This window comes from Mustela erminea, chromosome 10, assembly GCF_009829155.1.
Source record: "Mustela erminea isolate mMusErm1 chromosome 10, mMusErm1.Pri, whole genome shotgun sequence".
Lineage (NCBI taxonomy): Eukaryota > Metazoa > Chordata > Mammalia > Carnivora > Mustelidae > Mustela > Mustela erminea.
This window is the reverse complement of record NC_045623.1, coordinates 104,070,052-104,086,929: the sequence shown is the minus strand read 5'-3', so window position 1 is coordinate 104,086,929 and position 16,878 is coordinate 104,070,052. Positions and strand designations below refer to the sequence as shown.

The 16,878-nt window shown below is 40.1% G+C and overlaps 1 protein-coding gene across 5 annotated transcripts in view; it reads right to left on the bottom strand.

The window, feature by feature from the left end:
- Positions 1 to 16,878, bottom strand: part of RERE (arginine-glutamic acid dipeptide repeats) — a 425,011-nt gene that overhangs the window by 110,304 nt on the left and 297,829 nt on the right. For all 5 annotated transcript variants that reach the window (XM_032360657.1, XM_032360659.1, XM_032360660.1 and 2 more), the window contains 3 exons: positions 11,964 to 12,012; positions 6,173 to 6,297; positions 4,454 to 4,553 (listed from right to left, as the gene is read on the bottom strand). In XM_032360657.1, the coding sequence (XP_032216548.1) occupies positions 4,454 to 4,553; positions 6,173 to 6,297; positions 11,964 to 12,012 (274 nt within the window). The remainder of the gene's footprint in view (positions 1 to 4,453; positions 4,554 to 6,172; positions 6,298 to 11,963; positions 12,013 to 16,878) is intronic.

Here is a 16,878-nt window from a genome sequence, read left to right as displayed (position 1 = left end):
ACAACAAAAACAAAGTTACAGTACTCAAAATACTGAGGTACGGGTGAAAAGGCAGATATTACATTAGTGAAACAGAAGAGAATCCAGAAAAAGATTCAAACTGCTATACGCTTATACAGCAGCTGATGTTCAATAAAGGTATCAAGGCAATGAAATGAAAAAGTCTATGTTGCTCCAACAACTGGCACCTGTGTAGAAAAAGAATGAACTTCCATCTCTCTCATATCATAATTGGAAAGATCACAGACCTGAAGGCAAGAACGAAAACATCAAGAAAGCACAGAAACAATCTCTGTTATCATGAGGAGATCAAAGGAACTTTCACAAAAGGAAGATGATACACTGGACTTAAGGAAAGTTAAACATTTTGTTCTCTAAAACACACCTTTACAGAAGACAGTCATGGGATGGGAGGAAATACTTGTAAATGCATGTATCAAAGGAACTGTATCTGCGATATAAAAACAACTCTTACAACTAAGTAATTATATTAAAAACAATCCAATTTTTTAAATTGGGCAAAAGATCCTTTACAAAAGAAGACATACAAATAGGCAACAAGACATGAAAAGATGTTCAATATGACGGTCAGGAAATTCAAAGTAAAACCTCACTGAATGAGACACAGACAGACATCATTAGTAATGTCAAATGTCAACAAAGAAATCTCAATGAGATACCACTACACCTCCATTAGAATCATTAATGAAAAAGACTGACACCCCAAGTCTTGTTAAGGATGCTGAAGAACTGAAATTCTAACACACTAGTGAATGGAAATGTAAAATGGTACGGCCACTTAGAAATGTGTTTGACAGTTTCTTAAAAAGCTACCTGCACACATACAGTCTTGCCATTTCACTCCTTGGGTGTATTTACTCAAGAGCAGTGAAAATACACATCTCACACAGACTGAATAACAATGTTCATAACATCTTTATCATAATGGCCAAAAGCCTGGAAACATCACAAGTATCCATCACCAGGTGAACGAATCGAATACTGTGAATATCCATACACTATCATTCTACTCAGCAATAAAAAGGGACTATTGATAATGCAACAGCAGAAATCTATGTCAAAATTATTACACTGAAAAAAGCCAGACCCAGAAGTTTACATAAGATATTCCACTCATACAACATTCTAAAAAATGAAAACCAGTCCACGAGGTGAGAAAACATACCAATGGTTGCCTGAGGTGAGAAGCAGCAAAGCATTAAAAAACTGCATGAGGAAACTGAGGAATTTGGAAATGTTTTGTATTTTGATCACTGTAGTAGTTTCATTGATATATACATCTGAAAAAAACCATCAAACTGTATATACTTTAAATCAGAGCTTACTCTACATAAATTATAGCCCATATGTTGTTTGAAAACTTACACACTAAAAATATCATTTGTGAATAATGAAGGAAAAATTGAGTCAAAAAGAATAATGTAGAAGAGCTTCTATTCAAAAATAGGTCCCTGTAATTGTCATTAAGATTTAACAGCTCAAAAATTTCAATTAGAGATGGCTGTTTTAAAGATCAAAATATTTATTTACATGCATTTAAATTCAATAGTCCTACTCAGATGTTAAACACTGTAATGTGGCTGTACTGTAGAATTTCATACACTTTAAATTTCTGTACCGTCCTGAGAAACAGGAAATAGACATAGGTTTAGAGAAATGCCTAACCTTGTTTTGACGCTACAAAAAAAAAATAAATACTTCTCACATGACAACGTGCTTATCTTTTAAACTTATTACTTAACACAGCTCAAAACCACCATTACTCCAAGGAATTTGAAATAAACATTAACTTCTTGTAAGATTTTTCAATTCACTTCACTTTTCATTAAGGAAAGTACCTACAACTAAATCTCTGTCAGCCAGTAAAACAATGAAGTAGAAAAATTAAAAACAGCCACTAAACTTTTCCATTCAACACAAAATGTATACACAACTCAGTCCTTTGGTCGCTAAATGCACTCGGATTGCATAACCCAAGACACTTGAGCCATTTTTGGACGTGCCTAGACAGGAAAATTTCAAATGATGGGAAGGCAGCTTCACAGAAATAAAAACTCATAAAACCAAAGCCCTCTAGCAATGCTTAAGAAAACTTCAGAAGGAACTTGCTACAAAGGACCATGGGCAAAAATAGCCCAAATTATTTCTGTATAGAAGTATGTTGTGCAGATTCCTTACAAGTGTTGAAATAAGAAAGAGAACAGATCAATCAGATCAGTTCAGTCAAGTGCCAAAAATAGACATTTAATTAAATACGGCAACATCTTCATTATTGAAAAATTCAAGTGATCAGCATGGTCGTGAAAGGGGAAATTTTTTCATAAAGCTTTTATGCAAAAAACTCCACAGAAGACAAGCTCATATCAAAGAGTTACTCTGACTAAACACGCTACTTAGGGTATTTTGAATTCACAGACATTCACACCACTCACACTGTTCCCACTGTCTACAGATTCACCGATTTGAGTCTGATTCCTCACTGATAAAATACTCTCACAGACCCCTTCTGGCTCTATCACGTATACTCAGAATAAAGGCCCCTTATAAAAGGGCGCGTGGGTGGCTCAATTGTTAAGTATCCGCCTTCGGCTCAGGTCATGATCCCAGGGTCCTGGGATCGAGCCCCACACTGGACTCCCTGCTCAGCAGGGAGTCTGCTTTTCCCTCTCCCACTCCCCCAGCTTGTGTCCCCTCTCTCATTGTCTCTCTCTCTCTGTGTCAAATAAATAAATAAAATCTTTTAAAAATTTTTTTAAATTTTTTAAAAGACCCCCTTATAAAAACAAAAACCCTAAGTATGGAAGAGGTGAGAAAGTAAGAAGTAAATCCATGCGAATATTAAAAAATCATTCAGTTATTTAACATATGGCCCAATCCCAACAAGATCATTCAATCTCTAACACATAAAAGACTATTATCATGTCATGTAATACTCAGGAAACACAATTAGACCAGGAATACAAATCAGCCATATCCACATGCTTCCCTGAAAGCAAGCTGGAGAGTAGAAAAGTCCCTAAATTGGGAATCTAGATTATATTCTGTGCTCTATTATGAACTTTTTGGATTGTTGGCATTTAATAATCATCTGGCCTTTCTGAGCCTTAGAATCTAATCTACTTAGAGACTGAACAGATGATCTCAAAAGTCCCTTTCAACTACAGTCACCTCTCAAGAAAAATGAAAAACGAAAAGGGGGCTTAAATTACATTCAGTTAGTTACCAGGAATTCCTCAGCCTTGTGCTCAGTATCCTATGTAAATATATGTAACTTTATGAGTACCTCAGTAATGCATAGAAACCCATTATTACTTCATCAGATTTGATGATTTCACATTAGTAACCACTCAGAGAAGAATTATTTCAATAAACTTTAAAATACGATTACTTTTCCTAAACAGCCCTACAGGATGTATTTTAATGTCAAAAAGGAATGTCCATGGGGCACCTGGGTGACTCAGTGGGTTAAGCCTCTGCCTTCAGCTTGGGTCCTGGGATCTCAGGGTCCTGGGATTGAGCCCCACGTCGGGCTCTCTGCTCAGCGGGGAGCCTGCTTCCCCCTCTTTCTCTGCCTGATGCTCTGTCTACTTGTGATCTCTCTCTGTGTCAAATAAATAAATAAATCTTTTTTAAAAGGGGGGGGGGGCAAAATGTCCAAAAAAAGTAAACTGGTTTCAGTGATTGTACTATTTATAGCAATTTGAGTTTTGCTCCTCTGAGAGCTGTGCTGTTACAGGATTAGAGCAGATGAGTAATCCTGAAGGATCCCACACAACCAACTCAGTATCATTAGGCTCACTTGTTATAACATTTTACTTTAGATTTTTTGAAAGACTATTATTTTTAAAACTTACTTTAGTTGTATAATCATGTGAAATATTTACATGGCTCCAAAGCACAATTATAAAAAAAACAAATTTACTCCAGGAAGTCTGACTTCTTCTCTATTCCCACACACATTCTTAGAGACAGAGAAGAAGGCAAAAAGTATGGCCTCTAGATTCACATCTTGAGTGTATTACCTTGGCTTGTGACTTAATCGCTCCAAAGTTATTTCCTCATGTCTACAGCGGTGATAATAATAAAACCTACTTCAGAGGAACACTGTGAGGATTAAATAAGATAATCCGGTAACAGTGGTCAGCTTTGTGGGACCTAGGGTGAAGTACCACTAGCATCAGGCTTTTATTTGAGGCTCAACACAATCCTGAGGGACGGTGAGGAAATGAACCTAGAGGCGCCACATCACTGGATCAAGGTCATGGGGCCCAAAGCCAAGACCACAACCCATCTTTCAATCCCAGCGCTATACCACAGTACTCATTCCTAAGATTCCAGTCTCCTCCGATTTCATACTCATCGCATACTCCCTACAGCCAGCACAAAGGAAAAAGAACTTTGTTCCCACTCAGGGCAACTTCTAAAGACTCACTGTGTTCAGTGCATTGAGGGTGGTGTCATCCCGGGACGCCGCGACGCAGCCGTCCTCCGTGGAGCCTCCATCGCACATCCCTGCGAACGCGGCCATGCTCCTTGGAAGACAGGAAGGGAAACATCACCAAAGAAACTATAACCCTCAGTTTTCAGAGTGCATTTTCAGCCCAAACCAAATTCCATTACCACAGGCATGATAAGCTAGAGTTCTCGGTCTTATTTCTGCTTTTCTAAAACAGAAAACGGTTTTTAGGGGAACCTGGGAGGCTCAGTGGGCCAAGCAGCCGACTCTTGGTTTCTGCTCAGATCATGATCTCAGGGTCTTGAGATTAAGCCCTGGCTCCACACTGAGCAGTCTGCCTGAGAGTCTCTCTCTTTCCCTCTGCCCCTCCCCTCACCTGGACATTCACCCTTACTTTCTAAATAAATAAATAAAATCTTAAAAAAAAAAACTTTTAGGGGCACCTGTGTGGCTCAGTCAGTTAAGCATCTGACTTCCTTTTTTTTTTTTTAATTAAGATTTTACTTATTTATTTATCAGAGAAAGAGAACAAGCAAGAGGAGCAGCCGGCAGAGGGAGGTGCAGGCTACTGCCCACGGAGCAAGGAATCTGAGGCCAGACTCGATCCCAGGCCCTCAGGATCCCGACTTGAGCCGCACGCAGACACTTGCACACCAGGCCACCCAGGCATCCCTAAGCATCTGACTCTCGATTTTTTGGCTCAGGTCATTATCTCAAGGTGATAAGAGCTGGGTGTGGAGCCTGCTTAAGAGTCTCTCCCTCTCTCCAAAAAAAAAAAAAAAAAAAAAAAGTTAAGATCCTCTACATTTCACTCTTCACTCAATCACAAACGAAAATGCGCTTCGTCTACTTCAGTCCACTTGTGTTACTTCTTCCGCACTTTACCAATACTCAGATGATAATCATTCTGAAAGAAAGATCTTTTGGAAAAAAAAAAAAAAAATTAAATCCTCTGAAACCTTGCTTAATTCCTTTCATGCTATACATCCACTAACTTTAGTGGACTTAAAAGCAGGAAAGGGAAGGAGAAGAATTCTCAGTGGCCGCTCACACACCGCCCTGAGGCAGCCTCGCCTCTGCTGCGGGCCTCTCTGCTGGCACAGCGCAGCTGACCGAAGGATTGGAACGCGGCTACCGGCCTGCCCCAGCACCCACCGCTGATACTGCGGTGAATCCCAGAGACCACTGCAGACGAAGGAAGGCTCGCTCTCAGCCTGCACTGTGACATGCAGGGCCAGATTTAAACTTATCTTTTATATTTTAGGCATTCATAGGTTATCAAGTCTGCATGTAGGTAAGCCACAAAAACACCAAGCTTGGGTCAGCCATCAACGAACAGCCTCAAGTAGAGAAAGCTGTAAAGGGATTTTAAAATGGGCTAAATGACCCAATTACTCAACTTGTATTTAGAAGTGTTGATAATCGCATGTATGGCTTAAGATGCTTCCCTTCTGAAGAGTTCTAAAATCTGATATGTGGCAAAGATTGAGAGGGGGCAAAAAGTGACTTTATCATGGTAAACTTTTTCTCTGACAAGAAAAATCAGAGCACGGATTACAGAGCGTATAACAAAACATAAAGTGAGAGAATGTTTGATGTATAAATAAAGTTTCAGGGGATAGGAGAAAGTTTATTGCCTCCTAATCAATCCAGATGGCCTAATTCAGAGGGCAGAATGCGGAGAATTCCTATTACCTTGCTGCCCTCAAGTACATGAGGAGGTCACAGTCATTAACTCCAGGCATCCAGACCAGTTCCTCATGCTGGGTCACAGTGTCACCATCTGGAGAAGGGAACGGCTGCAACTCAGGAAGTTTGGCCTGTAAGACAGGGATGAAAAGTCACATTCAAGGAGAATTTAAAGAGCTGCCTCGACAGGCAGGCCCTGGGAACAGAAGCAGTAGTTACTGAGCCGCTTTCTCCAGGCAGTACCGGGGAAAAAAAAACCAAACAAAAACAAAACAAAACCAGAAAAACTGTGAGTCACTGAAACCAGCGTGTAGGACATTTCAGGATCATTTCACCATAGAAGATTTCACAATGGACGGCTTAATCTCTACTTAAGGAGCAACAAACAGCATCAAAATAAACCAGTGCCAGCATAATCTAAAGAGTAAAACAAAAATGGATGCATGTGAATAAAAGAAATTAGGGGGGGAAAAAAAAAACCCTCAGGACATAATAGCTCCTTGATGGAGAAGGGGAAAACACACATTTCCAATAGAACAAGTTTACAAAGTGACAAGATAAAAATAAAGAAACCTCACCTAAGGATATTCACTAAAAAAACAAACGAGCTATCCTATTAAGCTACTCTCAAGAGTGTAAACAACTAGAGTATTATCAAGAAAAACATTAAAAAAGACACAAAATTGGAGTTAATATTACAAACACGCTTGAACTAAATGATCAGGTCAGAAATAAGACTACAGCAGCTTCAGGAAGAGCGGACTGTTGTGAAGGGAAAAAAAGGAGCTTTCAGAGACCAGCGAGATGCACGGTGATGTGAACTGTGACAGCAGACGCAAGCAGTCTACATGACATATGCACCCTATGTCAAGTGTACCTCAATAAAATTATTATTTTTTTAAGTATCTGAACGACAGTGCTCAACAACCAAGATTCTGAATCACCTCTGGGTTAGAGATCCAAATACCCCTAGCAGGTTCTCAACCTCACTCCTCTGGGGCAGAGCAAGAGTCAGCAGATACTATGACTACCACAACCTTCAGAGGCCTAGAAAGCCAACCATCTGCAAAACAGCATGAACGTGGACATTTCCGTCGCATATTTTAAACTAAGGGCTACAGTTAAAAAGCTCCAGTGTTGGGGCGTCTGGGTGGCTCAGTGGGTTAAAGCCTCTGCCTTCAGCTCAGCTCATGATCTCAGGGTCCTGGGATCGAGCCCCGCATCGGGCTCTCTGCTCCTCGGGGAGCCTGCTTCCTCCTCTCTCTCTGCCTGCCTCTCTGCCTACTTGTGGTCTCTGTCAAATAAATAAATAAAAATCTTAAAAAAAAAAAAAAAAAAAAAGGCTCCAGTGTCCACAGAAACCAGGCAAAAAAATTAATTGAAGCAAGAAGAGGGTAAGGCAGCACTGTCCAGTAGAAATAAAATGAGAGCTACATATTTCATTTTAAACATTCTAGTATCCTTATGAGGTAAAACATTACCTCCCAGGTTGGCCTAGCCACATTTCAAGTGTTCTTAGCCACCTGCGCCCGTGGCTCCTGCCCTGGGTGCACAGGTATCAGATGCTAAGCAGTGAAGGGAACCAGGGTGTACTGGAGAAAGTACTGCCCTATCCAGGGAAAGCAACCAAGCAGGGACGAGAACTATATATCCCCTGATTTTTTTCCCCCAAAGTCCAGAAATTTTGACTTTTTAAAACAATCTTGTGGCAAAACATAACATTAGTAAACCATGTGGTCCTAGGGCTCCAGCCTGCCTCACGGGAGATCTCTGATTCCTCTAAATGTATATCAAGTGCTGACTTTCTCCGAACAAGGATGCTCTTTAATTCAGTACTGACTTTTATAACATTTAATTGGGTGCTTCAATGAGATCTGCTTAAGACACAGTGCCATACAGGAATGAAATCTAATACTCAACAGATGTTCACATCAAAGAGCCTTTTCTGACATTTATACACAGTTCTGCTCCCCCAGCACCAAGTATGGTACCTGGTGTAGCAGTGCTCCAACGGCTATTTGTTAAATTAGTTAAAAAGCACTATTATTTTGGGAGAGGACAAATCCCCCTGGTCAAGAGAAAAATAAGCTGGAAATACAGTCAGACAGTTCACAGAGAAAGAAATGCAAATGGCTCTTAAAGATAAGAAAACATGGTCAAATTTGCTGATAAGAAAAAGGCAAATCAGCAGCACTGCGATACCATTTCTCATCTATCAGAATGACATAAATCCCGAAGTGCAACAATATACAAGGCTGTTGTATTAGCACCTGCATGAGTTGCTAGCACAAATGCAAAAATGGTACAATCTCCACGGACGGGCATTTTGTAATGCCCTCACACTTCCTGGTGCACTTGCCCTTTACACCAGCCATCCGCCTTCTGGGAATATTCCAAAGATACACTGACAAAAGTATAAAAATCTGTATGCTCAGGCCATTCACTACAACATTACTTATAACAACACATGACTGGAATCAACTTAAATGCCCAAAAACAGGAACTGGAAAAATAAACTGTCCCAGGCCTGCAATGGAGTTCCGTGAAGTAGCAAAAGTTAGTGAGAAAGAGCTCTACATCCTGCTTTGGAGGAAACACCAGGATACATCGCTAAAAGTTCAAAGAAAGCTGGTAAAAGTATGTATATCGTGCTATCCCTTGTCTAAGATCAGAAGGTTGGGGACTAAAAATAAGAAGGATAAATCGAAACTTCAAAAAAAACAAAAACAAGGGCGCCTGTGTGGCTCAGTGGGTTGGGCCTCTGCCTTCGACTCAGGTCATGATCTCAGGGTCCTGGGATCGAGTCTCTCATTGGGCTCTCTGCTCAGCAGGGAGCCTGCTTCCTCTTCTCTCTCTCTCTCCCTCTCGGCCTACTTGTGATCTCTGTCTGTCAAATAAATAAATAAAAATCTTAAAAAAAAAAAAAAAAAAAAAACAAATAACAGCAACAACAAAAACAGCAATTATCCATCAGGGAGAGAAGGCAAATGTGGAGAGGACAGAGACAGGAGAGTTTTCTGAGCACACTTCTTCCTTCGTATGTTTGACTTTGGAGCTATGTGAGTAACTTTACATTATTATAAAAGCAAAATGAAATTTAAAGAACAACAATCTCTTAAAAACCCTAAAGCAAAGTGAAATAAATGCACTAGCTATACATTGAGTTGGTTCCTCTCTAGGAGTTATTTCAACTAACTTTAAAACACGTATTAATTTGTTTATAAAGCCCTAGTGGGATATTTTCTAAGACCAAAAAAAAAAATTTTAATAGTAAACTGTTTTTAATAATCATATTGTTTATAGCACTCTAAGTACTATTATTCTGCACTATTATATATGTATTATGGGATTAAAAGCAAATGAGTATTTATATTGGAGTCATTTGAAAATGGGATTTGAGACTAGAGGAAAAGACACAGATACAAAAGGAAAGAAAGATACGATTAAATATAAAACCCAGATAAAAATTTGAATTGAAATTAAAAAGAATCCACAATATATTTTATCTTCAAAAAAGGGGGAGCAGGGCATATTTTCTAATCTGTTCCCTGAAAAGGCCTAGAAATAGTAACCAACTGGGTAACAATGAACACCCTACACCCAGTCAAAAAATGTCACTTTCCAATAAAACAATAAGGGCTCCTAAGAGAAAAGTTTAATTCTAGATCAAGGAAATACACAAGATGAGACAATAAAATCATGTCATACCAGTTAAAAGAATCCTACCCAAAATCCCCGGGGTCTGCTCAGTCAAAAGGACACAAAATGGCAGGAAGAAGCATCCTACCAGTCCCAAATGGATAATTTATTTATTTATTTATTTTTTAAAAGATTTCGTTTATTTATTTGACAGACAGATTACACGTAGGCAGAGAGGCAGGCAGAGAGAGAGGAGGAAGCAGGCTCCCTGCTGAGCAGAGAGCCTGATGCGGGGCTTGATCCCAGGACCCTGAGATCATGACCTGAGCTGAAGGCAGAGGCTTAACCCACTGAGCCACCCAGGTGCCCCCCAAATGGATAATTTAATCATCAGTAAGAATAAGGACAAATGGTTAGCAGCTAACAAATAATTTAAAATCCACTGGTGACTGCTGGAAGGTGTTGAAAAACCAACCTAATATTTTTTTGAAAACTGGTGAACAGAAGGAAGGAACGGGGCATTCATCCTGCCTTTCTCATGTGATTCTGATAATCAATAAATAGGTGGTGGTAAAGGGAAAGCTTCCTTTATTCACCTAATAAATGAAGCAATGACTGGATTAGAATATCACCATTTTAAATAGTTATTTAATCTAGATCTAACTAATAAGCCACAGCTGCAAATCAGCATTGCAAGGACACACATACCTCCTGGTGGATATATACCACATGACCCAGGCCAGGGGCAGAGGAATAAACCAGAATGATATTCAACTTCCAGATTTAACTACTAATTTTCAAGGTATGCCACGGACAAAGGAACAAGTCTAATTACACATAAAGATGAAATCAGCCAAATCCAGACTATGGGGCAACCGAATGGATGAAACACTCCCCTTCTTCAATACATACACTGAAAGAAGAGGAAAAATGAGAACAATATATGAATTAAAAGAGATTTAAGAGGGGCGCCTGGGCGGCTCAGAGCCTCTGTCTTCGGCTCAGGTCACGATCCCAGGGTCCTGCGATGGAGCCCTGCATCGAGCTCTCTGCTCAGCGGGGAACCTACTTCCCTTCCTCTCTCTCTGCCTGCCTCTCTGCCTACTTGTGATCCCTGTCTGTCAAATAAATAAATAAAATCTTTAAAAAAAATAAATAAAAGAGGTTTAAGAGACGTATTAACCAATTGCAATGCATGGCTCTTATTTAGATTCCAATCTGAACTATTAAAAAAAAAAAAAGAGGGAAATCTAGACTAAGGGGGTACTTAAGAAATTGTTAATTTTTATTAGGTGTTACAGATTACAATTTTTTTTGGAAAGAGCTCTTATCTTTGGGATATTACAAGTAAAATGACAGATTTGTGATTCATTTCAAAATAATGGTTAGAGAGGTATGAAGGAGAATAAATGAAACAAGTTTGACCATGATTTGGTACGTGTGAAAGCTGACTAATAAGGAAAAGGGGATTTATTTTACTATTCTTTTTTAATTTTCACATATGCTAATATTGTACCTAATTCAAAAAATTAAAATTTTAATAAGGAAAATACTGCCAATCCATAAACAAGTTGTTATATTTGGTGCTCCAAAACATTTCTTTTTTAAAATAAAACTTAATAAATATATTTAAAATCTGATATAAAATAAATGAAAGTATAAAAGAATGTAAGCATAATAAATCTGTTCCTTTCCAAGAATTTAAGCATCTTTTACTTAAGAACCACTTTTTCCGGGATACCTGGATGGCTCAGTCGTTAAACATCTGCCTTTGGCTCAGGTCATGATCCTGGGGTTGCCAAGGGCGTGGGGAAGGGGCATGGAGAATTAGTATTCTATGGGAACAGAGTTTCAGTCTGGGAAGATAAGAAAGCTCTGGGGGTAGATGGTGTTGATGGTTGCATGGCGATATGAATATACTTAAAATCAGTGAACTGTACACTTAAAATGTTTGGAATGGTAAATTTTACATTATGTGTATCTTATAACAATTTTTTAAAAGTATGCAATGATAAGGGGGAAAAAAAACCAACCCTGCATTTATATAAAATTCCCTAAAGCTTAACAATGATTCTAAGCTGCTGCTTAACAGAATAAAGGGCCAGCAGAATAATAAGAAATAAAACCCTACTGGAAAAGCTACTAAAATTTGCTTTACCTGATGGCTAGGACCAACACGAATCTCTCCCTGGGTGCTGTTCAGCCTCCTGTCACAAAAAGAGCAGATCAGGTTAGCGCATACAGTTCTGGCATTGACATTCACACATTGTTCTCAAGGCAAATAATTCATTTGAAATAAATGAGGGATAACCCAGGAAGAATTAAGTTCCCCAATATTTCTAGTGTTGTCTTGTACATGCATACTCCCCCACCCTCCCTACACATCTCTAAAATCTCTTTCCTCTAAAAACCCCCTTCCTGCCGCTTCCTGTCCTGACTCCTCTACCATTGTTCCTTCAGACCTCAGAGAGGTACATTCTGACAGTACAACCCCAGGAAGTACAACCCCAGGAGAGGTTTCTTCTTTTCAAAACATTTCACAGGCCCTACTATAAACTTTATTAAAAGATAAACAAGAGAACTATGGTTCCTAGCACACACACTGGGTCATTCATTCATTCAACAAATATTCATTAAGACCCAATATACAATCCAAACTGTCCTAGGTGTTGGAGATAAAGCAATGAGCAACACAACCCCCTGCCTTACTAGAACTTACCTTCTTATCTGGGTGTAAAACAAAGAAACAAATAGATCGGATGATAAAAGGGCCAAAGAATTAAGGAGATGGTGAATGGTGAACATTTTTACAGTTCTTTACACAACATAGTCAGAAAAGGCCTTTGTGGGGGCAGGGGGAGAAGGGCAGAGGGAAAGGTAGAGAGAGGATCACAAGCAGGCTCCATGCCCAGGAAAGGGCCCAATAAGGGGCTTGATCTCATGATCCCAAGACCATGACCTGAGTCAAAATCAAGGGTTGGGCACCCAACTGACTGAGCCATCCACGCACACCCCAGAAAAGGCCTTCATAATAAAGGGGAGGAAGAAAAAAAAAAAAGCAGAGATGAAAAAGGTGTGGGAATGAGCCCAGAAGATCTAGGAGGTGGAAGAATCTGTCTTATGGTGTGTTATGTCATTCCTACTGTACTTGCAAAGCTCACCCTCTCTTGCTTCAAATTCTAGCCATCCCAGGTTCCTCTTAGAAGCCACTACTTCTGTAAAGCCTTTCCTGATCTCCTTCCCATTTCACCCCACAACTCCCCAAAGTGTGTGTTGCCTTCCCCTTACGCTCGTTCACAAAATGCTTGTGGACTGTTTTGTCCCAGCCTTGCACAGGGTGCTCACTGGGTATATGGTGATGGACAAAGAAATACAGTCCCTGCCCTCCCGGGGCTCCACTCCCAACTCCTGGTTACCCTCAACTCTGAGTCATGACTAACTGCAGGAGGTCTCAGGCCACACTTCCCATGCCCAGGGACAAGTCTGTTGTGTTGCAGAGCCACCTTTGAATTTCCAGCAGTGCTAACGGTGGCTGATGGACTTCACTGTGCTGCAGAGTAGAATGGAGCCAGCAAAGGACCAGAGATGCTGCATGGTCTCATGTTTGTCCTCCACGAGAGTTGATAACCCCAGTGTTAATGTATAAGGTTGTTAAAATGAATTCTGGAAAATGATTACTTCCTTCTTCTTTTGACCCAACAATTTCTCTCACAAAAAGTCTTACTTGGGGAAAGTGGGCAGTAGATATAACGAAGGGAGAAGACTCAGAAGGGAAAGTTATGGCCAAGTTCTTAAGGAGCTCACACTCCAACTACCCAGGAAGTAGGATCCATCCCCAAAACACCAGAAGAGGTCCAATCAGTACACTGGTAAGCATAAAACATCTCAGAAGAAACAATACAAAAATGCCAAGGAAAATGATCAAAATTAGACAGGCTTCACAGGGAGAAAACTGTGCATGCAACAGTTAATTTCCAAAGAAATTAATGTGAAGGGGAGCACATCAGCAGGACAAAACAGGACTTCCCAAGAGGGAATCAAACCCTGCACAGTGGGAGAAAAGGCTGTGCAAGTACTGTCTATAATATACAAAGCACCTCAGTTCCCCACTAGGGGAACGGCATGTTGAAACACATGTCAAAAAACGGACTTTGCTAGTAGGTTGATGTAGGAAGGGCATGCTGTTTCAGGAGGTCTGAGAAGAATCAAACAGGCCAGCAGGCTATTTTAATCATGAATACTTTAAGAAAAACAAGCAGTCAGTATTACTGACCATTTCCCTTCCAACTCATCCCTTTCTGTTTCATAACCAGCTATGAGCAAACTAGCTGCCAAAAGCTCTCCCCTGTTTTTCTAAATAGTTTCCAAATGCTCGCCTGCCTACAAGCAGGTCTAGCCAAAATGTGTCATCAAAGGCTTCAGCTGCAGCCCATCCAGTAACTTGTGCGCACAACTCAACTTTCAGGCTCTTCTAGAAGCTCTGTGCTATGCCAAGGTTCTCAAGTGGATGCCTATGAAAGCATTCCCCATCACTGCTACACACACACTGTGAAGTCCTTGATAATTCTAGAACAAACATTCCTGGTCTGTTTTTATTTTAATCTTCTTCCTTTTTTATTTTTTGTTTCTTCTTTTAATATTTTCATATGCCAATATTATCGTATTTAGCACAAAAATGTGCCAAAATAACAAAACAAACACTAAATATCTTATATCCCACTGGTTTGCATAAAATAGGTTAATAATTATTACTAATAATAATTACACAAGTGACACAAACAAGTGTACTGAGCATTTTAAGAGCTTAAATTGGAAATGGTTTCTCTTATTTTTGTTTCTGTCAATGACGGGTACTAACAAGGTTAGTGGTGTAAAAAGCCCAAAATAAAACAACCTTTGAAAATTTAAAAATCAGTTTTTGTAACAAAATTATTTCTTAACCATATGCAATTATAAATATCAAGTTTTCTTATAGCAAGAAATACAACAAAATTATTTTTTAAAAAGATTTTATTTATTTTATTTGACAGAGAGAGAGATCACAAGTAGCCAGAGAGGCAGGCAGAGAGAGAGGGAAGCAGGCTCCCTGCTGAGCAGAAAGCCCGATGCGGGCCTCGATCCCAGGACACTGAGATCATGACCTGAGCCGAAGGCAGCGGCTTAATCCACTGAGCCACCCATGTGCCCCAACAAAATTATTTTTGAGGATTAGGATCCAAGGTAAGCAGACAACGGCACTGGCCTACCATTTCCACGAACTCCTGAATATAGAATAATTGGTAGAAACGTGTTTTAGGTCCAAGATAAAAGGAGGCAGATAGCAACAGGCCCCTTTAGAGAGAACTGGATGCATCTGAGAGAAAAACTGTCAGCATATGAAGTGAAGACGGCAGACAAGAAGTAAGCTTTGTGGGAAACAGCCAGTATCCAGCCACATCTGCAATCCACTGAACAATCCCCATCCCCCTCCCTCTTCTGACAGCAGCCAAACTCCACATTAAACTACATGTTCCTTAGGGTGCCTGGGTGGCTCAGTTGTTAAGTATCTGCCTTCAGCTCAGGTCATGGACCCAGGGTCCTGGGTTCAAGCCCCGCATCCGGCTCCCTGCTAGGCGGAAAGCCTGCTTCTCCCTCTCCCACTGCCTCTCTGCTCATGTTCCCTCTCTTGCTGTCTCTCTCTCTCTCTCTCTGTCAAATAAATACATCAAATCTTTAAAAACAAAACAAAGCAAAAAAACCATGTTCCTCCCCTGCTGCCTCACTGCCCCCTTCTTCTTGCATGCTCCTCTTGTGGTCCAAACCGCCCTATCAGAGGATGATACTCTGCTATGACTCACTCATTCGGATATTTCCTACCTCACTACCCACCATGGGACTGTAGACTTCTAAAGCACAAGAAATGATACCCATCTTGTGTGTCCCCCAGAATCTAATACACTACCTGCCTTTACACATTCAGGACAAATGTAAAGTTCCTTAGTAGCATGAATACTTCTGGATTACCAATTGTAAAACCTGACAAAAATCACCAGGAATTCCTATTTAAATGCAGTATCAACAGCCTGTGGAAAACACTCTTAATAAAATCACATGCTGACTAGTACACTTTTCCTTTTCCTTAACATAACAGTTCCCAAACTTTGGTCTCAGAAATTCTTTATGGTCTTTAAATTACTGAGCATTCTAAGGAAGTTAGATTTTTGAGAAATTTCCCCCCCCAAAATTGTTTTTAAATAGCAATAAGCCTATTACATATTAACATGTATAACTTATTTTTTTGAAAAATAATTGTATTGAGAGATGCCTGGGTGGCTCAGTGCATTAAGCCTCTGCCTTCGGCCCAGGTCGTGATCTTGGGGTCCTGGGATCGAGCCCCGCATCAGGCTCTCTGCTCTGTGGGGAGCCTGCTTCTCCCCGCCCCACACCCCCCCCACCCCCCCCCCCCCGCCGCCACACTCTCTGCCTGCTGCTCTGCCTACTGGTAATCTCTCCCCCTCTGTCAAATAAATAAATAAATAAATAAATAAAATCTTGAAAAGAAAAAGGAAAAGATAAAGAAAAACATCTATTTAAACCAGAAAAAAAAAATTTCAATGAAAACAGAGGCAATGTTTTACATTTTTGCAAATACAATATAGGACTTAATAGAAGACAACCAGATTCTCATAAATGTGCTTCAACATCCAATCTGTTGCAATAAGTTATTTTATTTTTTTTAAGATAAGATTTTATTCATTTATTTGAGAGAGAGAGATAGTGCAAGTAGGTGGAGGGGCAGAGGGAGATGGAGAGAGTCTCAGGCAAACTCCTCACTGAACACAGAGCCTGACATGCAGCTGGATCCCACAACCCTGAGATCATGACCTGAGCTGAATCAAGAGTCAGATGCTTAACCTACTGAGCCCCCAGGTGCCCAGCAACATGTTAGTTTAGTTAGAGTATTGAAGAAAAACCTAGCCTCACAAAGACAGTAACTGGGAATGGGAAGAATATTTTAAGATTTTATTTATTTATTTGACAGACAGAGATCACAAGTAGGCAGAGAGGCAGGCAGAGAGAGAGAGGAGGAGGAA